General features: G+C 41.5%; 1 protein-coding gene across 1 annotated transcript in view; it reads left to right on the top strand.

Moving 5' to 3' along the window:
- LOC136839188 (uncharacterized) overlaps positions 1 to 25,080 on the top strand; it is a 79,137-nt gene that overhangs the window by 41,821 nt on the left and 12,236 nt on the right. Inside the window, exons 9-15 of the mRNA XM_067104900.1 lie at positions 11,193 to 11,274; positions 12,076 to 12,250; positions 13,035 to 13,202; positions 15,360 to 15,589; positions 20,447 to 20,572; positions 20,894 to 21,059; positions 23,688 to 23,929. Of these exons, the coding sequence (XP_066961001.1) occupies positions 11,193 to 11,274; positions 12,076 to 12,250; positions 13,035 to 13,202; positions 15,360 to 15,589; positions 20,447 to 20,572; positions 20,894 to 21,059; positions 23,688 to 23,929 (1,189 nt within the window). The remainder of the gene's footprint in view (positions 1 to 11,192; positions 11,275 to 12,075; positions 12,251 to 13,034; positions 13,203 to 15,359; positions 15,590 to 20,446; positions 20,573 to 20,893; positions 21,060 to 23,687; positions 23,930 to 25,080) is intronic.

The raw sequence follows: 25,080 nt of genomic DNA, 5'->3' as shown, positions 1-25,080 counted from the left end.
TGGGTAACAGCTGCATGGCCAAAGGTGTTTACCTAGGGAAGCAACTGTTGGTAGGACAGTTGCTTCTACTGGGTAAATACTACTGGCCGAACACCTAAATCTTCTCCAAAGACTGCTTCTGGAGAAGATATGTGCACAGCGCTTGGGCGACAGCTGCAAGGAGAAAGGTGTTTCTCTAGGGAAGCAACTGTTGGTGGGACAGTTGCTTCTACTGGGTAAATACTACTGACCAAACACCTGAATCTTCTCCAAAGACTGCTTCTGGAGAAGATATGTGCACAGCCCTTGGGCGACAGCTGCATGGAGAAAGGTGTTTCTCTAGGGAAGCAACTGTTGGTGGGACAGTTGCTTCTACTGGGTAAATACTACTGGCCAAACACCTGAATCTTCTCCAAAGACTGCTTCTGGAGAAGATATGTGCACAGCCCTTGGGCGACAGCTGCATGGCCAAAGGTATTTACGTAGGGAAGCAACTGTTGGTGGGACAGTTGCTCTTACTGGGTAAATACTACTGGCCAAACATCTGAATCTTCTCCAAAGACTGCTTCTAGAGAAGATATGTGTCCCACCAACAGTTGCTTCCCTAGGTAAACACCTTTGTCCATGCAGCTGTCGCCCAAGGGCTGTGCACATATCTTCTCCAGAAGCAGTCTTTGGAGAAGATCCAGATGTTCGGCCAGTAGTATTTACCCAGTAGAAGCAACTGTCCCACCAACAGTTGCTTCCCTAGGTAAACACCTTTGACCATGCAGCTGTCGCCCAAGGGCTGCTCACATATCTTCTCCAGAAACAGTCTTTGGTGAAGATCCAGATGTTCGGCCAGTAGTATTTACCCAGTAGAAGCAACTGTCCCACCAACAGTTGTTTCCCTAGGTAAACACCTTTGACCATGCAGCTGTCGCCCAAGGGCTGCTCACGTATCTTCTCCCTAAGCTGTCTTTGGAGAAGATCTAGATGTTCGGCCAGTAGTATTTATCCAGTAGAAGCAACTGTCCCACCAACAGTTGCTTCCCAAGGTAAACACCTTTGACCATGCAGCTGTCGCCCAAGGGCTGCTCACATATCTTCTCCAGAAACAGTCTTTGGAGAAGATCCAGATGTTCGGCCAGTAGTATTTACCCAGTAGAAGCAACTGTCCCACCAACAGTTGCTTCCCTAGAGAAACACCTTTGACCATGCAGTTGTCGCCCAAGGGCTGCTCACGTATTTCTCCAGAAGCAGTCTTTGGAGAAGATCCAGATGTTCGGCCAGTAGTATTTACCCAGTAGAAGCAACTGTCCCACCAACAGTTGCTTCCCTAAATAAACACCTTTGACCATGCAGCTGTCGCCTAAAGGTTGCTCACATATCTTCTCCAGAAGCAGTCTTGGAGAAGATCCAGATGTTCGGCCAGTAGTATTTACTCCATTAGAAGCAACTGTCCCACCAACAGTTGCTTCCCCTAGGTAAACACCTTGACCATGCAGCTGTCGCCCAAGGGGCTGCTCACATATCTTCTCCAGAAGCAGTCTTTGGAGAAGATCCAGATGCTCGGCTAGTAGTATTCACCCAGTAGAAGCAACTGTCCCACCAACAGTTGCTTCCCTAGGTAAACACCTTTGACCATGCAGCTGTCGCCTAAGGGCTGCTCACATATCTTCTCCAGAAGCAGTCTTTGGAGAAGATTCAGATGCTCGGCCAGTAGTATTCACCTAGTAGAAGCAACTGTCCCACCAACAGTTGCTTCCCTAGGTAAACACCTTTGACTATGCAGCTGTCGCCCAAGGGCTGCTCACATATCTTCTCCAGAAGCAGTCTTTGGAGAAGATCCAGATGTTCGGCCAGTAGTATTTACCCAGTAGAAGCAACTGTCCCACCAACAGTTGTTTCCCTAGGTAAACACCTTTGACCATGCAGCTGTCGCCCAAGGGCTGCTCACATATCTTCTCCAGAAACAGTCTTTGGCGAAGATCCAAATGTTCGGCCAGTAGTATTTACCCAGTAGAAGCAACTGTCCCACCAACAGTTGCTTCCCTAGGTAAACACCTGTGACCATGCAGCTGTCGCCCAAGGGCTGCTCACATATCTTCTCCAGAAGCAGTCTTTTGAGAAGATCCAGATGTTCGGCCAGTAGTATTTACTCAGTAGAAGCAACTGTCCCACCAACAGTTGCTTCCCTACGTAAACACCTTTGACCATGCAGCTGTCGCCCAAAGGGCTGCTCATATCTTCTCCAGAAGCAGTCTTTGGAGAAGATCCAAATGTTCGGCCAGTAGTATTTACCCAGTAGAAGTAACTGTCCCACCAACAATTGCTTCCCTAGGTAAACACCTTTGACCATGCAACTGTCGCCCAAGGGCTGTTTACCTAGGGAAGCAATTGTTGGTGGGACAGTTGCTTCTACTGGGTAAATACTACTGGCCGAACATCTGGATCTTCTCCAAAGACTGCTTCTGGAGAAGACGTGTGAGCAACCCTTGGGCGACAGCTGCATGGTCAAAGGTGTTTACCTAGGGAAGCAACTGTTGGTGGGACAGTTGCTTCTACTGGGTAAATACTACTGGCCGAACATCTGCATCTTCTCCAAAGACTGCTTCTGGAGAAGATACGTGAGCAGCCCTTGGGAAACAGCTGCATGGTCAAAGGTGTTTACCTAGGGAAGCAACTGTTGGTGGGACAGTTGCTTCCCTAGGTAAACACCTTTGACCATGCAGCTGTCGCCCAAGGGCTGCTCACATATCTTCTCCAGAAACAGGCTTTGGCGAAGATCCAGATGTTCGGCCAGTAGTATTTACCCAGTAGAAGCAACTGTCCCACCAACAGTTGCTTCCCTAGGTAAACACCTTTGACCATGCAGCTGTCGCCCAAGGGCTGGCTGCTCACGTATCTTCTCCAGAAGCAGTCTTTGGAGAAGATCCAGATGTTCGGCCAGTAGTATTTACCCAGTAGAAGCAACTGTCCCACCAACAATTGCTTCCTAGGTAAACACCTTTGACCATGCAACTGTCGCCCAAGGGCTGCTCACATATCTTCTCCAGAAACAGTCTTTGGCGAAGATCCAAATGTTCGGCCAGTAGTATTTATCGCAGAAGCAACTGTCCCACCAACAGTTGCTTCCCTAGGTAAACACCTTTGACCATGCAGCTGTCGCCCAAGGGCTGCTCACATATATTCTCCAGAAACAGTCTTTGGCGAAGATCCAAATGTTCGGCCAGTAGTATTTACCCAGTAGAAGCAACTGTCCCACCAACAGTTGCTTCCCTAGGTAAACACCTTTGACCATGCAGCTGTCGCCCAAGGGCTGCTCACATATCTTCTCCAGAAGCATTTTTTGGAGAAGATTTAGGTGTTCGGCCAGTAGTATTTACCCAGTAGAAGCAACTGTCCCACCAACAGTTGCTTCCCTACGTAAACACCTTTGACCATGCAGCTGTCGCCCAAGGGCTGCTCACATATCTTCTCCAGAAACAGTCTTTGGAGAAGATCCAGATGTTCGGCCAGTAGTATTTACCCAGTAGAAGCAACTGTCCCACCAACAGTTGCTTCCCTAGGTAAACACCTTTGACCATGCAGCTGTCGCCCAAGGGCTGCTCACATATCTTCTCCAGAAGCAGTCTTTGGAGAAGATCCAGATGTTCGGCCAGTAGTATTTACCCAGTAGAAGCAACTGTCCCACCAACAGTTGCTTCCCTACGTAAACACCTTTGACCATGCAGCTGTCGCCCAAGGGCTGCTCACGTATCTTCTCCAGAAGCAGTCTTTGGAGAAGATCCAAATGTTCGGCCAGTAGTATTTACCCAGTAGAAGTAACTGTCCCACCAACAATTGCTTCCCTAGGTAAACACCTTTGACCATGCAACTGTCGCCAAGGGCTGTTACCTAGGGGAAGCAACTGTTGGTGGGACAGTTGCTTCTACTGGAAGTAAATACTACTGGCCGAACACCTAAATCTTCTCCAAAAATGCTTCTGGAGAAGATATGACCATGAGCAGCCCTTGGGCGACAGCTGCATGGTCAAGGTGTTTACCTAGGGAAGCAACTGTTGGTGGGACAGTTGCTTCTACTGGGTAAATACTACTGTCCCACCAACAGTTGCTTCTGACTACTTCCGAACATTTGGATCTTCGCGCCAAAAGACTGTTTCTGGAGAAGATATGTGAGCAGCCCTTGGGCGACAGCTGCATGGTCAAAGGTGTTTACCTAGGGGAAGCAACTGTTGGTGGGACAGTTGCTTCTACTGGAGTAAATACTACTGGCCGAACATTTGGATCTTCGCCAAAGACTGTTTCTGGGAAGATATGTGAGGCAGCCCTTGGGCGACAGTTGCATGGTCAAGGTGTTTACCTAGGGAAGCAATTGTTGGTGGGACAGTTGCTTCTACTGCAGGTAAATACTACTGGCAGTCGAACATCTGGATCTTCTCCAAAGACTGCTTCTGGAGAAGATGCACGTGAGCAGCCAGCAGGCGACAGCCTCATGGTCAAAGGTGTTTACCTAGGAAGCAGCTGTTGGTGGGACAGTTGCTTCAACTGTTGGTGGGGCTGTTTACCTAAGTAAATACTACTGGCCGAACATCTGCATCTTCTCCAAGACTGCTTCTGGAAGATACGTGAGGCACCCTTGGGAAACAGCTGCATGGTCAAAGGTGTTTACCTGGGAAGCAACTGTTGGTGGGACAGTTGCTTCCCTAGGTAAACACCTTTGACCATGCAGCTGTTTCCCAAGGGCTGCTCACGTATCTTCTCCAGAAGCAGTCTTTGGAGAAGATGCAGATGTTCGGCCAGTAGTATTTACCCAATAGAAGCAATTGTCCCACCAACAGTTGCTTCCCTAGGTAAACACCTTTGACCATGCAGCTGTCGCCCAAGGGCTGCTCACATATCTTCTCCAGAAACAGGCTTTGGCGAAGATCCAGATGTTCGGCCAGTAGTATTTACCCAGTAGAAGCAACTGTCCCACCAACAGTTGCTTCCCTAGGTAAACACCTTTGACCATGCAGCTGTCGCCCAGTTGGTTGCTCACGTATCTTCTCCAGAAGCAGTCTTTGGAGAAGATCCAGATGTTCGGCCAGTAGTATTTACCCAGTAGAAGCAACTGTCCCACCAACAATTGCTTCCCTAGGTAAACACCTTTGACCATGCAACTGTCGCCCAAGGGCTGCTCACATATCTTCTCCAGAAACAGTCTTTGGCGAAGATCCAAATGTTCGGCCAGTAGTATTTACCCAGTAGAAGCAACTGTCCCACCAACAGTTGCTTCCTAGGTAAAACACCTTTGACCATGCAGCTGTCGCCCAAGGGCTGCTCACATATCTTCTCCAGAAACAGTCTTTGGCGAAGATCCAAATGTTCGGCCAGTAGTATTTACCCAGTAGAAGCAACTGTCCCACCAACAGTTGCTTCCCTAGGTAAACACCTTTGACCATGCAGCTGTCGCCCAAGGGCTGCTCACATATCTTCTCCAGAAGCATTTTTTGGAGAAGATTTAGGTGTTCGGCCAGTAGTATTTACCCAGTAGAAGCAACTGTCCCACCAACAGTTGCTTCCCTAGGTAAACACCTTTGACCATGCAGCTGTTTCCCAAGGGCTGCTCACGTATCTTCTCCAGAAGCAGTCTTTGGAGAAGATGCAGATGTTCGGCCAGTAGTATTTACCCAGTAGAAGCAACTGTCCCACCAACAGTTGCTTCCCTAGGTAAACACCTTTGACCATGCAGCTGTCGCCCAAGGGCTGCTCACATATCTTCTCCAGAAACAGGCTTTGGCGAAGATCCAGATGTTCGGCCAGTAGTATTTACCCAGTAGAAGCAACTGTCCCACCAACAGTTGCTTCCCTAGGTAAACACCTTTGACCATGCAGCTGTCGCCCAAGGGCTGCTCACGTATCTTCTCCAGAAGCAGTCTTTGGAGAAGATCCAGATGTTCGGCCAGTAGTATTTACCCAGTAGAAGCAACTGTCCCACCAACAATTGCTTCCCTAGGTAAACACCTTTGACCATGCAACTGTCGCCCAAGGGCTGCTCACATATCTTCTCCAGAAACAGTCTTTGGCGAAGATCCAAATGTTCGGCCAGCAGTATTTACCCAGTAGAAGCAACTGTCCCACCAACAGTTGCTTCCCTAGGTAAACACCTTTGACCATGCAGCTGTCGCCCAAGGGCTGCTCACATATCTTCTCCAGAAGCATTTTTGGAGAAGATTTAGGTGTTCGGCCAGTAGTATTTACCCAGTAGAAGCAACTGTCCCACCAACAGTTGCTTCCTAGGTAAACACCTTGACCATGCAGCTGTCGCCCAAGGGCTGCTCACATGTCTTCTCCAGAAGCATTTTTGGAGAAGATTTAGGTGTTCGGCCAGTAGTATTTACCCAGTAGAAGCAACTGTCCCACCAACAGTTGCTTCCTAGGTAAACACCTTGACCATGCAGCTGTCGCCCAAGGGCTGCTCACATATCTTCTCCAGAAACAGTCTTTGGAGAAGATCCAGATGTTCGGCCAGTAGTATTTACCCAGTAGAAGCAACTGTCCCACCAACAGTTGCTTCCCTAGGTAAACACCTTTGACCATGCAGCTGTCGCCCAAGGGCTGCTCACATATCTTCTCCAGAAACAGGCTTTGGCGAAGATCCAGATGTTCGGCCAGTAGTATTTACCCAGTAGAAGCAACTGTCCCACCAACAGTTGCTTCCCTAGGTAAACACCTTTGACCATGCAGCTGTCGCCCAAGGGCTGCTCACATATCTTCTCCAGAAGCATTTTTTGGAGAAGATTTAGGTGTTCGGCCAGTAGTATTTACCCAGTAGAAGCAACTGTCCCACCAACAGTTGCTTCCCTAGGTAAACACCCTGCAGGTGGTGGTGGAGGGCCTTGGGTTTTTAATAGTGGTTCTGCAGGTCTCATCAGGACATTATTAATATCTTGGTGGTGGCCAACCATTTTGTGGCGGGCCTGAGCTTCTCACTGGTTGCTCTCCATTTAGTGGAGGTCCTTGGCTTCTGAAAGGTGGTCTTGCAGGTGGTGGAGGGCCTGGGTATCCCATCGGCGGTCCTTGACGTGTTGGAGGGCCTTGGTATCCCATCGGTGGTCCTCGAGGTGGTGGTCCTTGAGGTGGTGGAGGTCCTTGGCCTCTAATTGGCGGTTCTCCGGGTGGTGGAGGTCCTTGGCCTCCCATTGGTGGCCCTCCGGGTGGTGGAGGTTCTTGGCCTCTAATTGGCGGTTCTCCGGGTGGTGGAGGTCCTTGGCCTCCCATTGGTGGCCCTCCGGGTGGTGGAGGTCCTTGGCCTCCCATTGGTGGCCCTCCGGGTGGTGGAGGTCCTTGGCCTCCCATTGGTGGCCCTCCAAATGGAGGACCTGGAGGACGCATGCCCTGAGGGCCAGGCCACCAGCCTTCAGATGGTCCAAATTGCATGTAAGGGTTGAACGAAGGGCCACCTACTAAGTTTCCATAGTTATCATATCGGGGAAATGGGTCATATGCCCCGTATGGACCCATATAATCGCCATAGGGAGAGGCTATTGCAGCGCCTCCCGCCTCTTTCTTGTCTTTCATTTCCTTTCTTTTTCCGAGGACGAATCCGCAGATGGTACGTATCAATTTTTCCTGCATGGCGAAGGGGTTCATCATCCCGCCCATGGTGAAAATGCTGCACTTCATGATTCGCATAACTCCCTCCACAATCTCCTCCGCTGCAGACAAGTCTTTCTTTAAATTTCCGTTCTCCTTCTGTAGTTGATGAATTTCTCTCCTAAGGTCAGCTATTAACTTGGAGTTTTCTTGACTAGAGCGGCTACAAGAGAATGAAGTTGACGTTTGTTTCTTATGATGTTCGTCTTGGCGTAATTTTCCCTCGAGTGCCTGCAGTTTCTTTTCATATCTTGTTGCGAGGTCCTTGATCCTCTGGTTATGTGTTTCCATGGGAATGAATTCGTCCACTTGTAGAGTAGATTCCTTATAAAATTTGTTTATCCATTTTCCAACGTTCAAATGTGACATCACAGTCACCATAAGAGCTCCTAATAAAGCAACGATATTCGGGTGCAACAGCCCAAAATCAAATTTACACAAACCATTCATAATTGCTGTGTACATTTTGCTTACTAAGAGACACACAGCTTAGCTTTAGTTTTAAAAAAAGCAGGGTGAGTCTTCAGAGTCCTCAGGTGTCTCAAAAAAGAAGCGTAGGTCTTCAGAGTCCTCGGGTGTCTACAGTTTTCCTTATTATTCGTCTTCAGAATATTGTCTCCGGAATCCCGGGGAGTCCTCAGTGGCAAAAGTTCAGGAACAGTGAAGCCCTCTGGCTCCCGTGAAGAAAGTTCAGGAACTGTGAAGCCTTCTGGCTTCCTTGAAGAGCTTCAAATCGTTCCGGTTTTCTCCGTCGCTCTTTCGAGGCCCGTAACCGCAACAGTCGTGGAGCTTCAAGGGGATTCAAATCTACTCCAATTTTTCTAGGAGAACTAGGCACAGCGTGAAAGATCCCGTTCACGGTAACGCGCTGCTGTCTACCTGTACGGAAATCTTGAAGTAATCCTAAAATTATATCCACCCACTCCTTGATTTCAATCTAGTTGTTATCTTCTCCTTCTTTGTCATCAGCCTTTGCCCACCTCTATATGGGGTCGCTGTTCCGTGTAAGCCTTCTCCATCTTCTATCTTGCGTATTCCATCTGAATTTTGGCCTTCCCCTCCCCCTCCCCCTTCGAACCACCTCCATGTCCATGACGCTGGCATTGTCGCTTCTAGAAAGTCGAATCTTTAATAGGAACAGTCTTTGGCCAGCAGAAACTGCAGCATTTTCAGTTATAATTTTATTTATGTCCATCACCTACGTTTCTGGATGCAAATCCCATCTTCAGGGCTAAAAACAGAGATGAAAAGTCCAGACGCCAAGAATCAGACTAAAATGGAGCGCGGTAGCAAAGTATACTTTAAAAAATATATATCTGTAAATAATAATTATCAGTACAGCAATGAGCTTTAAATTGTAGATGAAAGCATAATGGAAAATAATTAAACACGAAACTAACAGCAAAGAGCAAAGCTAATAAGCATAATGAGGGACAAAAAGGAAACCGGAACATTAACACAAAAACCGTAAGTTAACATCTGAGGAAATTACGTTATTACTAAAGAACAGAAAAGAAAGTATTTAATATTAATCACAACAAGCAAAATCTTCTGTAAAAGACTGAATAAATCATTAGGTAAATAATAATTTATTCAGTATTTTTTGTCATTATCTATTAGAAATATGCCTTAAAAAAATATGTGCGTGTGTGAGTGCGTGCGTGCGTGCGTGTATGTGTGTGCGTGTGTGTGTGCTGTACTGTACTGTATGTATTATTCTCTCTCTCTCTCTCTCTCTCTCTCTCTCTCTCTCTCTCTCTCTCTCTCTATATATATATATATATATATATATATATATATATATATATATATATATATATATATATATATATATATGTACACTGAAACACCGCGCCGGACAAATATGTTGGTTATTTCAATAGGCGCTACAAACTTACCTTGTATTTCCATAACTGCCGACCATTGCAAAGGTACTCGTACAACTGCAGCTGTTGCAATTGCATACCCTTCTGGTAAAAAAGTGACGAATAGATTCTGTATATACATATATATATATATATATATATATATATATATATATATATATATATATATATATATATATATATATATATATATATATATATATATATATATATATATATATATATATATATATATATATATATATATACATACATACATACATACATACATACATACATACATACATACATACATACATAAATATACAGAATCTGTTCGTCACTTTTTACAAGAAGGGTATGCAATTGTATCAGGCGCAGTGCCTCGGTACCGCTCGAAGTCTTCACTTTTTGGAGACGTTAAAGGAAAGCGTTAGAGTAAAATTGTTAAACTGTTTATTCTGAAATATATAGGGTAAGGTAAGGTTTGTGGCGCCAGTTGAAATAACCAAACATATTTGTCCTGCGCGGAGTTTCATTGGAATTCGGGAAGTGCAAGTGATTCGTTTGAATATCAAAATAAAAGACTGGAAAGAGTCTGAAGCTTCATTTCAAATGTATACGATTGCCAACCGAGATATTACATATCTGTGTCATATACAAATGTGAACTTCATTCTTCTTAAAGGGATATGAATTTTTGTACGTACATACCCACATGTGAAGCACATAATGCTCAGTTTTCTGTATTTACTGCCCATAGAATTCTTTTCCATACATACGCACTACAACTTGAATTAGAATTTTAATGATTTTTAAGTGCCTGAATGGTATGTAGTCATAATAACTTAATTTTGACATCTAACCATAGATGTTCCTCGTAGAGGGGTAGTGCCGTCATTGCACCTCATTTGGTGCACTGTAGGCATTACTTAAGTCTTTGCAGCGTGCTATCGGCCCCTAGCTGCAACCCCTTTCATTCCCTTTACTGCACCTCCGTCCATATTCTTTCTTCCATCTGACTTTCCACCCTGTGGAACTGCGAGGTCATCCTCCTGTTGTATCTTTCAAACCTTCTTACTGCCAGTTTCCTTTTCAGCGCTGAATGACCTCATAGGTCCCAGCGCTTGGCCTCTGGCCTAAATTCTATATTCAGTTCAGTTCATAGATGTTGCTCATGAATGTGCTCCTTAAGATTCCGCTGTAAGGTAAATCTTTGAGCAAACTTATCCTGCAGGTCTTTACATATTATATGTATGGTAAAGTAACTTAGAAATATTCCTTAATATATAAGAGCTTGGGTACTGATGATCCAGTGGTTAGGTCGTTCCCCTCACAAGCGAAAGGTCCCGGACTCTGTTGAGCTTGACCTGGTGGTTAGTTGATTGTGGTATGTGACAACGAGGGTGGAGAAGGACGCATGCAGAGAACCGGAAGTCTTCTATGAGAAAAAAATGTGTGGCGACAAAAAGCGTATTTTGTCATGTAAAACATAGTCTTTCTTTGTTATCATGATTCATTAATAAGGTGACGAAATCCACAGTGATGTAGTTGTAAATATATATATTGGAAATTAAATAAAAACTTTGCATATATATTTCCTATATATATTTACACTTACACCACTGTGGATTTCTTCACCATTATTATTATTATTATTATTATTATTATTATTATTATTATTATTATTATTCTGAGGTAAATTGATTTCTTGCCTTCTTATATTGCAGACTCTTGTGCATGGGGCTGATTTTCGCAGTCGCTCAATGGACAGAGGTGTTTGGCATCTCGAATTGGCAACACGGGGAAAAGGTAAGACAGATTATGCGTGAATAGAGGCGGACTTGATGAGTATACTTGAAATATGTATAATCTGTTAGATAGATGTGCTAACTTAACACTGGAAACTGTGAATTTCTATCTCTGTTTCCCTGTTTCTGTGTACTAATAGATGAAAGGAAAACGCGTTAAAATACGTTATTAGTTAATTGCTTACTATCTTCACGAAATAGTAAAACCTTTTCACGATAAGAGTGCAGCTATACAACTCTTCAGTCTTTCCTTAATTATCAAGAATAATCGTTAGCTTTGAGCGAGTAGATGCTCTTTCCAGTACGATAAGTAAGAAGCGGCGTTCATTTCAATAAACATTCATCGGCTTTCCAGAGCATCTCTCCCCATAGGGTGGGGGGTAGTGCCGTCATTGCACCTCATGCGGTGTGCGGTAGGCATTACTTAAGGTTCTTCGCAGCGTTCCTCACGCCCCTAGTTGCAACCCATTTCGTTCCTTTTACTGCACCTCCGTTCATATTGTCTTTCTTCCCTCTTACTTTCCACCTTCTCCTAACAGTTGTTTCAGAGTGCAACTGCCAGGTTTTCCTCCTGTTACGCCTTTGTAACTTTCTTACTTTCAATTTCACTTTCAGCGCTGAATGTTCTCGCAGGTCCCAGCACTTGGCCTTTGGCCAAAATTCTATATTCTATTCTATTCTCGATAAGCAAGAAACAGCGCTCATTTCAATCAACATTCATGGGCTTTCCCCAAAAACCGGTCATTTAGTCCGCAGAGGGAATCAACATCAGCCTGACCGAGCACTTTTCTTCTTCTCTCAGTTTTCTTCGAAACGGGAGGAAGACTTGAGGCCGGAGGACCGCTCCCTCGAGTTAGTAACGGCGGTGAATTCCATCTGGGCTTCCTGGTGCGAGAGATTTATCAAACGTACATGGATGGTTGTCACACCCTGCTTGTGAAGGAAGGAGACAACAGCATTGTTTATTCTGTTTTAAGGTAAAGGTAACAGAACATTTTATGAAATTATATTTTCTCGAATAATAACGTCAGAGTGAAGTGAAGCAGCTGATAGCATACTATTTTATTAAATGGAATCATGAAGCTAAAGAGCAACTGACACATAATATGATCTGTTTATGTAATAAAAGGTATCTCTGATGTCGAATATTTTGCCATATAGTAGATACTGACTGAAGACATTTGCAACGTTGCGGATTGAGCGTCCACCGATGGCCCGGTCATGCGTTGGTGACTCTAACTAGAATGATGTTTGTGGTGTTTGTGAGACGTCACAAACATCATTCTAGTTAGAGTGATGTTTGTGAGACGTCACAAACATCACTCTAACTAGATTGATGTTTGTGACGTCTCCCGGGATATACATTTGTACTTTCATTAAAAATGATAATTTATCTACAATGAAGTTAAAGAATCGCACCAATGATATGAATACTGGCAACACCATAATTTATAAAAAAAAATATCAATACGTTTAGGAATTTAAAGCTCCTCTTGGCTGTGTGTTTGAAATTGATAAAGCTCTCCTTTTACTGTACCTCCGTTTATATTTTCTTGCTTCCATCTGCCTTACTACCTTCTCTAACAATTGTTTCATAGTAGAACCGCGAGGTTTTCCTTCTGCTGCACCTTTCAAACTTTCTTACTGTCAATTTCCCTTTCAGGGCTGAATGACCTCAGAGGTCCCAATGCTTGGCCTTTGGCCTAAATTCTATATTGTATTTTATTCTATTCTACTGATAAATATCACTTTCTTCTCTAGATCACTCCGAGATGCTTACATACCCGAAGCAATTCTGGACCTACGGCTGGTCAGCCTTGACCCCACGAACGAACTCTTGCTCGATCTCAAGCGAGGTGAAAAGGAGGCCCTGTGTCGTGTTTTCGTTATCGATATGACCAGCAACTCCAACATTTCACAGGTTATACGGTACGGTCGACGGACTTAAATTCTGTACTGATATGATATTCTTCTCGTGAGACAAAAGTTTTTCAGATGTATGTTCCAGAGGTCCTTCATTCCTCACACTGAGGATGTCGTGCAATTGGAACTTCAAAAGTTCCTGCGAAGATGCAGTGCATTTCTACCCAGATAGTTCTCCTTGCATTTTAATAATTTACTTGCATTTTTATCTATTTATTTATTAATTTGTTGATTAATTTTTCTTTTCCAAAAACTCACCTCTTCTTTCTGTATTTCGCTTTACCTCCTGTTACTTCTTTCTAATGATCGCCATATTCTTTGGAAGTTTGAATTTTTAGTCAGTGGCCATTGTGGGCTTGTCCCATATGAATAGGGTTCAGGTTCTGAATAATAATAATAATGATAATAATAATAATAATAATTTTATTATTACGTTAAAAAACAGATCTTTTTCACATGTATCGGTTGCAGCATATATTTAGCAATGAAACTAAGCAGGCTTCTGTAGAAATAACTTCGATTATATCAAGCTTATTTCATCATGACAGAGTAGAGCTTTTTCAGAACGTACAGCTTTTCAGAATGTATTTCAGTACGTATAGCTTTTCCAGAACGTATCAGTTGCAGTAAATGCCTAAATGTAATGCTAATATAGAGTAGGATTCATGTAGAAATAATTTTGATCATGTGAAGTTCAGCTTCATTCCGTGCGCAAATTTCTGAGATGTATGCTAGTATTGCACCAGCCCGATTTTTTGCCATGCCCCTAGGTTAGGTTGGGTTAGGCTAGGTTACATTAGTAGCTCCATTGTAGTTTGAGTGTGGGAAACATAATGAGACTACTTTCAAGAAAATTCTGTAGTTGGTTCTTAAGATATGGTGTCCCACTTTTTTCTGGGAAAGGTCCCGGTACTCGCTCACATCTCGGGAAAATGCATCCGGGGTTTTAGAGATTACCATACCAAGGAGATTATAGAAAAGGCTACTTTCGTTAGTGTGTTCTGTTCAGTGAGTTTCGTAATTCATGGAACTGACACTGAAGTTAATTCAAAAGTGCCACTAGTAGACAAGGCTGTGACTTTTGCTCAGATAAGCAACTTAACCAGTTGCATCATATTCTGGTTCAGCTACTAAAAAATGTTTTATGAATTTATAATTTTTCATGTAGTGATGCAGATGAGAGAGAGAGAGAGAGAGAGAGAGAGAGAGAGAGAGAGAGAGAGAGAGAGAATATCTTAATTTAGGTATTCATTCCTTTTTTCTTCACTGAATTTTATTCTTTTGTAAATTATCTTGAAATTTAATTTTTTTTAAGCCATGTTCTTTATTCTGGAATTAGGAAGAGTCTAGATGTGCAATGAAGGAAATGTTTGTGGAATTTTTTATCATTTGTTATATCTATTAGATTTTATAAAAGGAAGCAACCAGTTAATTTTTATAGTTTCATCTGCGCTTACTTTTTCTTTACCATTGCACACGTTTTATCCACACAAATGTGCGTTTGTATATATATAATGTATGTATATATGATATAAATATAATATAATATATATATATATATATATATATATATATATATATATATATATATATATATATAAAACGAATATCTTACTAATGATCTAAGTCATATTTTAAAACTTGCATATCTTTTTAACAACAAAGGGTGGCCAGTTTATATATTCCCCGATTAATATTTAGAACAATTTGTGCTTCTCTTTGAATTATAAAAGATTCTTTAACATTCAAGTCAGATCATTACATGGTAAGATTACTTTTGAATTGCCTCAATCCTTGATAAAATCATCTGGGATTTATCAACGAATGTACAATAAAAACACTCTAGCAGTTAAGGCAGAAGTATATTGACAAAGTCCATCTAGGTGCTATTTATTAGTTTTAGTGGCGTGTAATCGTTGTCCTAAAATATTTTGGGTATTTTAGCTCTTTCAGTCTCCTCTTTACAGTCGTTTCTGTACTATAGGGCTGCCTATGTATCACTGGTTTCATCAGTGTTTACGACTTGTCGGGCACGCAAGATACAGTTGATTCAGTGTGGCCAAGAAAGCAAGGTAAACAATCCCAATTTTCGAGTTTTAAATTAGAATATTTTTGAAACAGTAACAAGTATAAGTTGCTATTGGTTGATTTTTCATGTTCCAGATTCTTGGAGAGCATTCGTCTGTTTCTGATTCCGCATACTCATCTCTTGTTCATTGGCCCCAGAGAATTCGTCCAGGAGACCCTGAAGAACAAGGCCCTTTGGAACACCGTGCAAGCATTTTACCTGGCTTTGCAGGAAGACGACGAGAGCGCCAGTGATAATCCCACCAAGAAGCAAAGCTTGGTCGTAGGCAAACGCGGCCCTTTGTCTCTGACACCTGAAGATAATGGTAAAGTGAATATTGAGTGTTCTTTTTCGACCTGTGGATTTCTTTTCTTATGCTGAGTGTTTACGGCAATTTACTTTAGATGAGAAATTCTGGCCGTTTTCATATTGTTCAGCTTATGTTTGTACAGAAGAGCAACTGCTTGTCGTCCTTGTCTTGGAGAGAGAGAGAGAGAGAGAGAGAGAGAGAGAGAGAGAGAGAGAGAGAGAGAGAGAGAGAGAGAGAGAGAGAAGAGAAGCAGCTCGTAAATACAGTTTATTTTGGCTAATTTTCTTTTTTGCTTTTTCCCTGCATACTTCTTGATACCACCCATTTTGCTGTGTCGTAGTAACATGGTTAATCGACTTGATCCTTTGTTATTTTTTACATAGTGAACTGTCTAAGCCTGGATTGTGCTGTAGCAAGAGCCAGAGGAGCTCCCTGTGATTTTCTGATCAGGGTTAAAATTTTTCAGCCTCCTAAAATTGTTCTCATCACTTAAAAACTACTGAGGCTAGAGGGCTACGAATTGGCATGTTGATCATCCACCCTTCAGTTATTAAACATACCAAATTGCAGCCCTCTAGCCTCAATAGTTTTTTTTTTATATAAGGTTAAAGTTAGCCACAATCATGCATCTGGCAACGATATAGACAAGCCCACCACCGGCCCTAGTTAAAGTTTGATGGGCCGCGGCTCATACAGCATTATACATAGACCACCGAAAGATAGATCTATTTTCGGTGGCCTTGATACGCTGTAGAGAAAACTCGATTGCTCCGAAGAAACTTCTGCGCATTTTTTACTTGTTTAGATATCTCTCTTGCATTGAATGCCAAATGTAAAGTAGAGAATAGTTTGGGTTAGGAACTGCGTGGAATTGTTGTTTGCAGTAAGATATCTAGAAGATATTCAGCTGCAGGCTATAGTGTAGGTTCTTTGTTACTTATTTAAGGGGCTGTGTTACTTATCAGAAAGGACATGCCCCCAAAGTGTCTGTTAAGTTTGCCCATCAGAAAGAAAACGCCCCCCAAAGTGTCTGTTAAGTTTGCTCATCAGAAAGCACATGCTCTCAAGTGTCTGTTAAGTTTACTTATCAGAAAGGACATGCCCTCAAAGTGTCTGTTAAGTTTACTTATCAGAAAGTACATGCCCTCAAAGTGTCTGTTAAGTTTACTTATCAGAAAGGACTTGCCCCCAAAGTGTCTGTTAAGTTTACTTATCAGAAAGTACATGCCCTCAAAGTGTCTGTTAAGTTTACTTATCAGAAAGGACTTGCCCCCAAAGTGTCTGTTAAGTTTACTTATCAGAAAGTACATGCCCTCAAAGTGTCTGTTAAGTTTACTTATCAGAAAGTACATGCCCTCAAAGTGTCTGTTAAGTTTACTTATCAGAAAGGACTTGCCCCCAAAGTGTCTGTTAAGTTTACTTATCAGAAAAGACATGCCCCCAAAGTGTCTGTTAAGTTTACTTGTCAGAAAGGACTTGCCTCCAAAGTGTCTGTTAAGTTTACTTATCAGAAAGGACATGCCCTCAAAGTGTCTGTTAAGTTTACTTATCAGAAAGGAATTGCCCCCAAAGTGTCTGTTAAGTTTACTTATCAGAAAGGACATGCCCTCAAAGAGTCTGTTAAGTTTACTTATCAGAAAGGACTTGCCCCCAAAGTGTCTGTTAAGTTTATTTATCAGAAAGGACATGCACTCAAAGTGTCTGTGAAGTTTACTTATCAGAAAGGACTTGCCCCCAAAGTGTCTGTTAAGTTTACTTATCAGAAAGGCCATGCCCTCAAAGTGTCTGTTAGGTTTACTTATCAGAAAGGACTTGCCCCCAAAGTGTCTGTTAAGTGTACTTATCAGAAAGGACATGCCCTCAAAGTGTCTGTGAAGTTTACTTATCAGAAAGCACATGCCCTCAAAGTGTCTGTTTTAAGTTTACTTATCAGAAAGGACATGCCCCAAAGTGTCTGTTAAGTTTACTTATCAGAAAGTACATGCGCCCCCAAAGTGTCTGTTAAGTTTACTTATCAGAAAGTACATGCCTTCAAAGTCTCTGTTAAGTTTACTTATCAGAAAGGACGTGCCCCCAAAGTGTCTAAGTTTAGTTATCGGAAAGGACGTGCCCCCAAAGTGTTTGTTAAGTTTGCTTATCAGAAAGGACGTGCCCCCAAAGTGTCTGTTAAGTTTACTTATCAGAAAGGACATGCCCCCAAAGTATCTGTTAAGTTTACTTATCAGAAAGGACATGCCCCCAAAGTGACTGTTAAGTGTTTACTTATCAGAAAGGACATGTCTCTAAAGTGTCTGTTAAGTTTACTTATCAGAAAGGACATGCTCTCAAAGTGTCTGTTTAGTTAACTTATCAGAAAGGATTTGCCCCAAAGTGGCTGTTAAGTTTACTTATCAGAAAGGACTTGCCCCCAAAGTGTCTGTTAAGTTTACTTATCAGAAAGGACATGCCCTCAAAGTGTCTGTTAAGTTTTCTTATCAGAAAGGACTTGCCCCCAAAGTGTCTGTTAAGTTTACTTAACAGAAAGGACATGCCCTCAAAGTGTCTGTTAAGTTTACTTGTCAGAAAGGACTTGCCCCGAAAGTGTCTGTTAAGTTTACTTATCAGAAAGGACATGCCCTCAAAGTGTCTGTGAAGTTTACTTCTCAGAAAGGACTTGCCCCCAAAGTGTCTGTTAAGTGTACTTATCAGAAAGGACATGCCCTCAAAGTGTCTGTGAAGTTTACTTATCAGAAAGCACATGCCCTCAAAGTCTTTGTTTCAAGTTTACTTATCGGAAAGTACATGCCCCCAAAGTGTCTGTTAAGTTTACTTATCAGAAAATACATGCGCCCCCAAAGTGTCTGTGAAGTTTACTTATCAGAAAGTACATGCCCTCAGAGTGTCTGTTAAGTTTACTTATCAGAAAGGACGTGTCCCCAAAGTGTCTGTTAAGTTTAGTTATCGGAAAGGACGTGTCCCCAAAGTGTCTGTTAAGTACTTATCAGAAAGGACATGTCTCCAAAGTGTCTGTTAAGTTTACTCATCAGAGAGGACATGCCCCCAAAGTGTCTGTTAAATTTACTTATCAGAAAGTACATGCCCTCAATACGTTTACTTATCAGAAAGGACTTGCCCCCAAAGTGTCTGTTAAGTTTTCTTATCAGAAAGTACATGCCCTCAAAGTGTCTGTGAAGTTTACTTATCAGAAAGTACATGCCCCCAAAGTGTCTGTTAGTTAAGTTTACCTATCAGAAAGTACATGCCCCCAAAGTGTCTGCTAAGTTTACTTATCAGAAAGTACATGCCCCCAAAGTGTCTGTGAAGTTTACATATCAGAAAATACATGCCCCCAAAATGTCTGTTAAGTTTACTTATCAGAATGTACATGCCCCCAAAGTGTCTGTGAAGTTTACTTATCAGAAAGTACATGCCCCCAAAGTGTCTGTGAAGTTTACTTATCAGAAAGTACATGCCCCAAAGTGTCTGTGAAGTTTACTTATCAGAAAGTACATGCCCCAAAGTGTCTGTTAAGTTTACTTTTTAGAAAGTACATGCCCCAAAGTGTCTGTTAAGTTTACTTATCAGAAAGTACATGTCCCCAAAGTGTCTTTTAAGTTTACTTATCAGAAAGGACGTGCCCCAAAGTGTCTGTTAAGTTTACTTATCAGAAAGGACGTGCCCCCAAGGTGTCTGTTAAGTTTACTTATCAGAAAGTACATGCCCCCAAAGTGTCTGTTAAGTTTACTTATCAGAAAGTACATGCCCCCAAAGTGTCTGTTAAGTTTACTTATCAGAAAGCACATGCCCCCAAAGTGTCTGTTAAGTTTACTTATCGGAAAGGACATGCCCCCAAAGTGCCTGTTAAGTTTACTTATCAGAAAGGACATGCCCCCAAAGTGTCTGTTAAGTTTACTTATCAGAAAAGACATGCCCCCTAAGTGTCTGTTAAGTTTACTTATCAGAAAAGACATGCCCCCAAAGTGTCTGTTAAATTTACTTATCAGAAAAGACATGCCCCCAAAGTGTCTGTTAGATTTACTTATCAGGAAGTACATGCCCCCAAAGTGTCTGTTAAGTTTACTCATCCGAAAGGACGTGCCCCCAAAGCGTCTGTTAAGTTTACTTATCGGAAAGGACGTGCCCCCAAAGTGTCTGTTAAGTTTACTTATCAGAAAGGACATGCCCCCAAAGTGACTGTTAAGTGTTTACTTATCAGAAAGGACATGTCTCTAAAGTGTCTGTTAAGGTTTACTTATCAGAAAGGACATGCTCTCAAAGTGTCTGTTTAGTTAACTTATCAGAAAGGATTTGCCCCAAAGTGGCTGTTAAGTTTACTTATCAGAAAGGACTTGCCCCCAAAGTGTCTGTTAAGTTTACTTATCAGAAAGGACATGCCCTCAAAGTGTCTGTTAAGTTTACTTATCAGAAAGGACTTGCCCCGAAAGTGTCTGTTAAGTTTACTTATCGGAAAGGACATGCCCCCAAAGCGTCTGTTAAGTTTACTTATCAGAGAGGACTTGCCCCTAAAGTGTCTGTTAAGTTTACTTATCAGAAAGTACATGCCCCAAAGTGTCTGTTAAGTTTACTTATCAGAAAGGACATGCCCATAAAGTATCTGTTAAGTTGACTTATCAGAAAGGACATGCCCATAAAGTATCTGTTAAGTTGACTTATCAGAAAGGACATGCCCCCAAAGTGTCTGTTAAGTTTACTTATCAGAAAGGACATGCCCCCAAAGTGTCTGTTAAGTTGAGGTGCTAATGTAACAAAAGAAAACATAGGGATTGAAGCTATTAATGCCTTCTTAAGAACAGAGCCAAGAGTGAACTAGCGATTAGTAGTATTAAGCCAAATAAAAGACAATGTGATGTCATACGCCCTTTTCCATTTCAGAGATGATGAAGGAGATAACCGTCTATAAACGATGCTTCTTGTGCAACAGTGGAGAGGTGGGAATCTACCCCGTCCAGGAATGGAATCCCGCAAGGGGGCTGCTCAAATTGCATCGGTTATTTGATGGTAAGCATCTGAAGATAAATCCCTAAGTCCCATGCGTTCACTGAAAAAAGATCTTTAGTTTATCGTGATTAAAAATACCTTATTTATCGTGATGAAAAATCCTTAATTTATCTAAATGAAAAATTCGTATTTTATCGTGATTATCGGTCTACATCAAAATAGCTTTGAGGTTATCGACACAAGCTCAAAATACATCACTTATATTCGACCAGAAAGTATTTCTATAAATTTGAGACGTATAAAAGGATAAATTTTAAATTAAAAAGGGACAAAAAGAGATAGTTAGGTGTGATTTCCGCCTCTCTCTCTCTCTCTCCTCAGAACCTTTCAAGAACATGTTGGGCCACAGACTAAACATCGTGAACCTTGACTGGTACCCCTTCGTCGACTTCGTCAGGGATTCTAATGAAAGTTCCACTACTGTCACGCCCTTGGACTCGGTTGATGTGCGCATGCTCCTAGCCATCTCCAAGGCTTTAAATTTCACGTAGGTAGAAAACTTTTTGAGATATCTGCCTTGTTCGATGCTTATTTATTGAAAATTCGCTATATTAGTCCGTCCGTTTTTGGCAGTGTCGAGTATGCATTTTTTCAGTTGTTTGAGGTAACTACATCGACGGTGATTTCATCATCGACTTCTTGTTTCAGCAAGGTATCAAGTCTGACCCTCTCACCATTCAGAATATGGTGAGAGAGAGAGAGACTTAAAATTTCGTTGAAACAAGAAGCCGGTGACAAAATCACCGTCGATGCAGTTACCTCAAATAATTGAAAAAATGCACATTCGACACTCTGTCAAAGAAGGGACGAACTGATTATTGATAGCACTTATCTGTTTCAATATCAGTTGAATAATGCTTTGTTGGCTAACCATTCGCATAAATCTGCTATAATGAATGTGAGTGGATAGTTTTAAAAGATTCATCAGTTTTAGCTTTAGCCATTGTAAATTTTTAGAGAAACTCCACATTCATGCAGCCTTTTGGTCTGCAGTTTATGTAAACGAAATAAAAAAAATTCAGATAGCGAACTGAAATATGAAAGGCGTCAATATCATTTCGATAAGCACACCTAAAAATGCCAGATTTCTCATATGGCTGCATTAATGTCAAAGTATATTTGCTCAGCCAAAGGCTGTAAATAAAGATAAGTAACAAAGTTACTGAAAGGTACTTCACTTTAGTATTGATCTTAACCCCGGAAATCAACTAGTATTTGCCCCCGTAGGTGGGGTAGTGCCATTAGTGCACCTCATGCGGTGCACTGTAGACATAACTTAAGGTTCTTTGCAGCGTGCCTTCGACTCCTAGCTGCAACCCCTGTCGTTCCTTTTACTGTACCTCCATTGATATATTCTTCCATCTTGCTATCCATCCTCTCCTCACAATTATTTCATAGTGCAACTGCGAGGTATTCCTCTTGTTACACCTTTCAAACCTTTTACTGTCAGTTTCCATTTCAGCACTGAATGACCTCATAAGTCCCAGTGCTTGGCCTTTGGCGTAAATTCTACGTTCATTATTCAATTCAACTAATATTTGTGTCATATTTACTTCGGCGGACAACAGTTATCTCTCCCAAACAGATTAATACTTTGGCGGACAACAGTCATCTCTCCCAGACAGATTAACCTTATCTCCTTATCCACATCGATAACTCGCGCCACCCACCCCCTTCGTATGTCATGAATCATTGTTTGCACACTCCTTGTCACGCCTTTATGACGTCACGTTCATGTTTAATACCGAGGCGAATAACCTATGCGCGCGCGCATACGTGTGTAAAGGGACACAGCTGACGTTCTTCCTTAGAGAGGAAACGAAACACAGAGGAAGAGGTTAAATTTAAATAAAAGCAAAATCCTTGCAAGACCTGTTACGGTTACCATGGGTATAAATGTTGAAATACCAAGGAAAATTGTGAGAATTATAGATCTTGTTGTGAAGAAAGAACAGAGAAATCTCTAAAATAGGAAAGTCTTAATCTTTAATGTTAGCTGAGAATAAAATTCGGGCCACTGCTAATCGTGCTGCGTACATTCAGATCACCGCCATTCGTAATACTGTACGTATTTATTTAACGATTTGTTGCGGATCTCATGATAATATTTTGGTCTGCAGAACCTTGGTTGGTAATCGTTGGCTTAAGACATTTTAGAGAATGACAAAAAATTTGGACTTCTCCATAAGCAAGGGAATGTCTCCCAATTTGATCTGGAAATTATGTTCTAAGTGACGTGGTATTTAAATCTGACAAAGTGCATTTATCATTATATAAACCTTTTTAGGACTATGAATACACATTGATTGATAGCACCAACAGCACTAATGAATTTTGTTAACTGCAATACTGTATACTGTATACATTGAATACTAGCTGCTCAATTCCGGATGTTTTATAACAATTAGTTTTCATTGTATTCTTTTCCTGTTTTTGTTTTAAGTTTCATAATTACTCTATTCATTAACAAAACTGTGATATTCCACGCAAGCGTGGCGAAGAGGAATAATATGTGAAATGAAAACCCCATAACTTTGGTTCTTGAGGATGTTACCATTTTAAATGGGAAAGGTAGTCATTTATATTATATATATATATATATATATATATATATATATATATATATATATATATATATATATATATATATATATATATATATATATATAATTATAGATACATATATATATGGGAAGCCTCTGGAAGTCGCTTATCCTTCAGTTTATATGCCAGTTCCCAGGGATGAGGCAGCTAGCCGAGAGCCTTTTGCCACCATAGCTGCAGCCACAATATTCAAGTAACTACTAAGTACATTATTTTCACCTTAGGTCAAGAGAGGCATAGTGAGATTAATGGAGGGTGTCCTTATTGTTTTGTATAGAGTTCTCTCAATAATGTGATAAGTGTCTTAACCACTGCGCCGTGGGATGCATGATCACAAAACAAGGCTAGATGAGGTTAGGTTGTCAGGTAAGTTTAGGTCCTCCCCACCTGTAAGAAAACTCAATATAGAGACCTTGTACAGGCCTTTCACTATTGTCTTATTGTATTGTTTCCCCTCATAAGTATTCTATCGCATAACTCGATATTATCTTACTTCTTGCTCGCGAAACAGATTCCAGATTCGGGTGCCTTGGGACGAGCAGTGGGGGACATCAACCCAGTCTGGAAACTGGACAGGAATGATCGGAACTCTGCAGCACCATAAGGCCGACTTCGCCATGTCAGTCAGTTACTTGACGGGCCGTATGAAGGTGGTGGATTATTCCAGGATTTACGTTTCCGAGCCCATCGTCATGGTGATGGCCAAGGCACGGCCTCGGCCGCCTTACTTGGCACTTATTCAGCCTCTCAAAGGTAGTATAGAGGCCAGGGGCCGATTGACCCTTGGCGTTAGGGCTCGATTAGAGATGGTAAATGTTACACTAATCTCTTTAAATTATGCTGTGATTGATATATACGATTTTTAAATAATTCCTTGAAAATTTTGATATGTGAATCATTTTTTTTACATAATTCATAAAATACTTTGTAACGTTTAATTTTCGTCCTTCGAGATTCATTATTAATATCATCATTAATTTTCACTCTACAGAAGGTGAAGTACTTTGATATAGAATATATACAGTATAATATATATATATATATATATATATATATATATATATATATATATATATATATATATATATATATATATATATATATTTACATACTATCTATATATATATATATATGTGTGTGTGTTATATCTCGCGTGCACGCACACATATGCAACCATGCACGAAGGATACACGTGTGGAAAATTGCACTACCTCTCATGTTATACCACATCTCTTTTCGGGTTAGAATGAACGAAAATGACCGTACAAGGCAGTCTAAGAATACAAAAATAATAGCGGAGGGAGGAGTCGGTTAGTATGATAATATTATTATGAGTGGAAGCGGTCCCGGGGGAGAGGGGTTGCTTGTGCCTGTGCGTTTTTGGGAACGAATGGTTTACCGGTTCATAAATGGGCGATGGAAGTCTTACTTTCTTTGCAGGAGGATGTCATCCACTTAATCCATCTTCCATTAGCCTGAGAATAAATTCTTATTATACTTTATTAATGACTGCTGCTTTTATAATTTTTGTTTGTTTCTTTGTACTGTCAGGAGCCTTTGAAGAGAGGGATGAAAATTCCCAATGTTTCTTCTAACCAATTCTCTTGCGTACCAATAAACATTGGGGCGATTAACGGGCTGTTTATGCGACCTAGACTTTCTTGCTCACTTTGCATCGGGTTTTATATAACCATGCTAAGAGATGTTATAAACACAGTTCCCTCTTGTTTTGGTATAAGTTTGTAAGGGAAGTCCTGTGGTCTTTGCTTATAAAACGAAAAGAAACTTTTTCACTGAGATGCTCCTTGGCCTTTTTACACCCCCTGTGTATGGTAACACTGTATTGTTGTTAGGATGGGATGGTTGTTTGCGTTGTTGCCCTAAGTAGAAGGCATTAGCCTTTT

Source organism: Macrobrachium rosenbergii, chromosome 6 (assembly GCF_040412425.1).
Source record: "Macrobrachium rosenbergii isolate ZJJX-2024 chromosome 6, ASM4041242v1, whole genome shotgun sequence".
NCBI classification, from domain to species: Eukaryota; Metazoa; Arthropoda; class Malacostraca; order Decapoda; family Palaemonidae; genus Macrobrachium; species Macrobrachium rosenbergii.
This window is presented reverse-complemented; position numbering and strand designations above follow the sequence as displayed.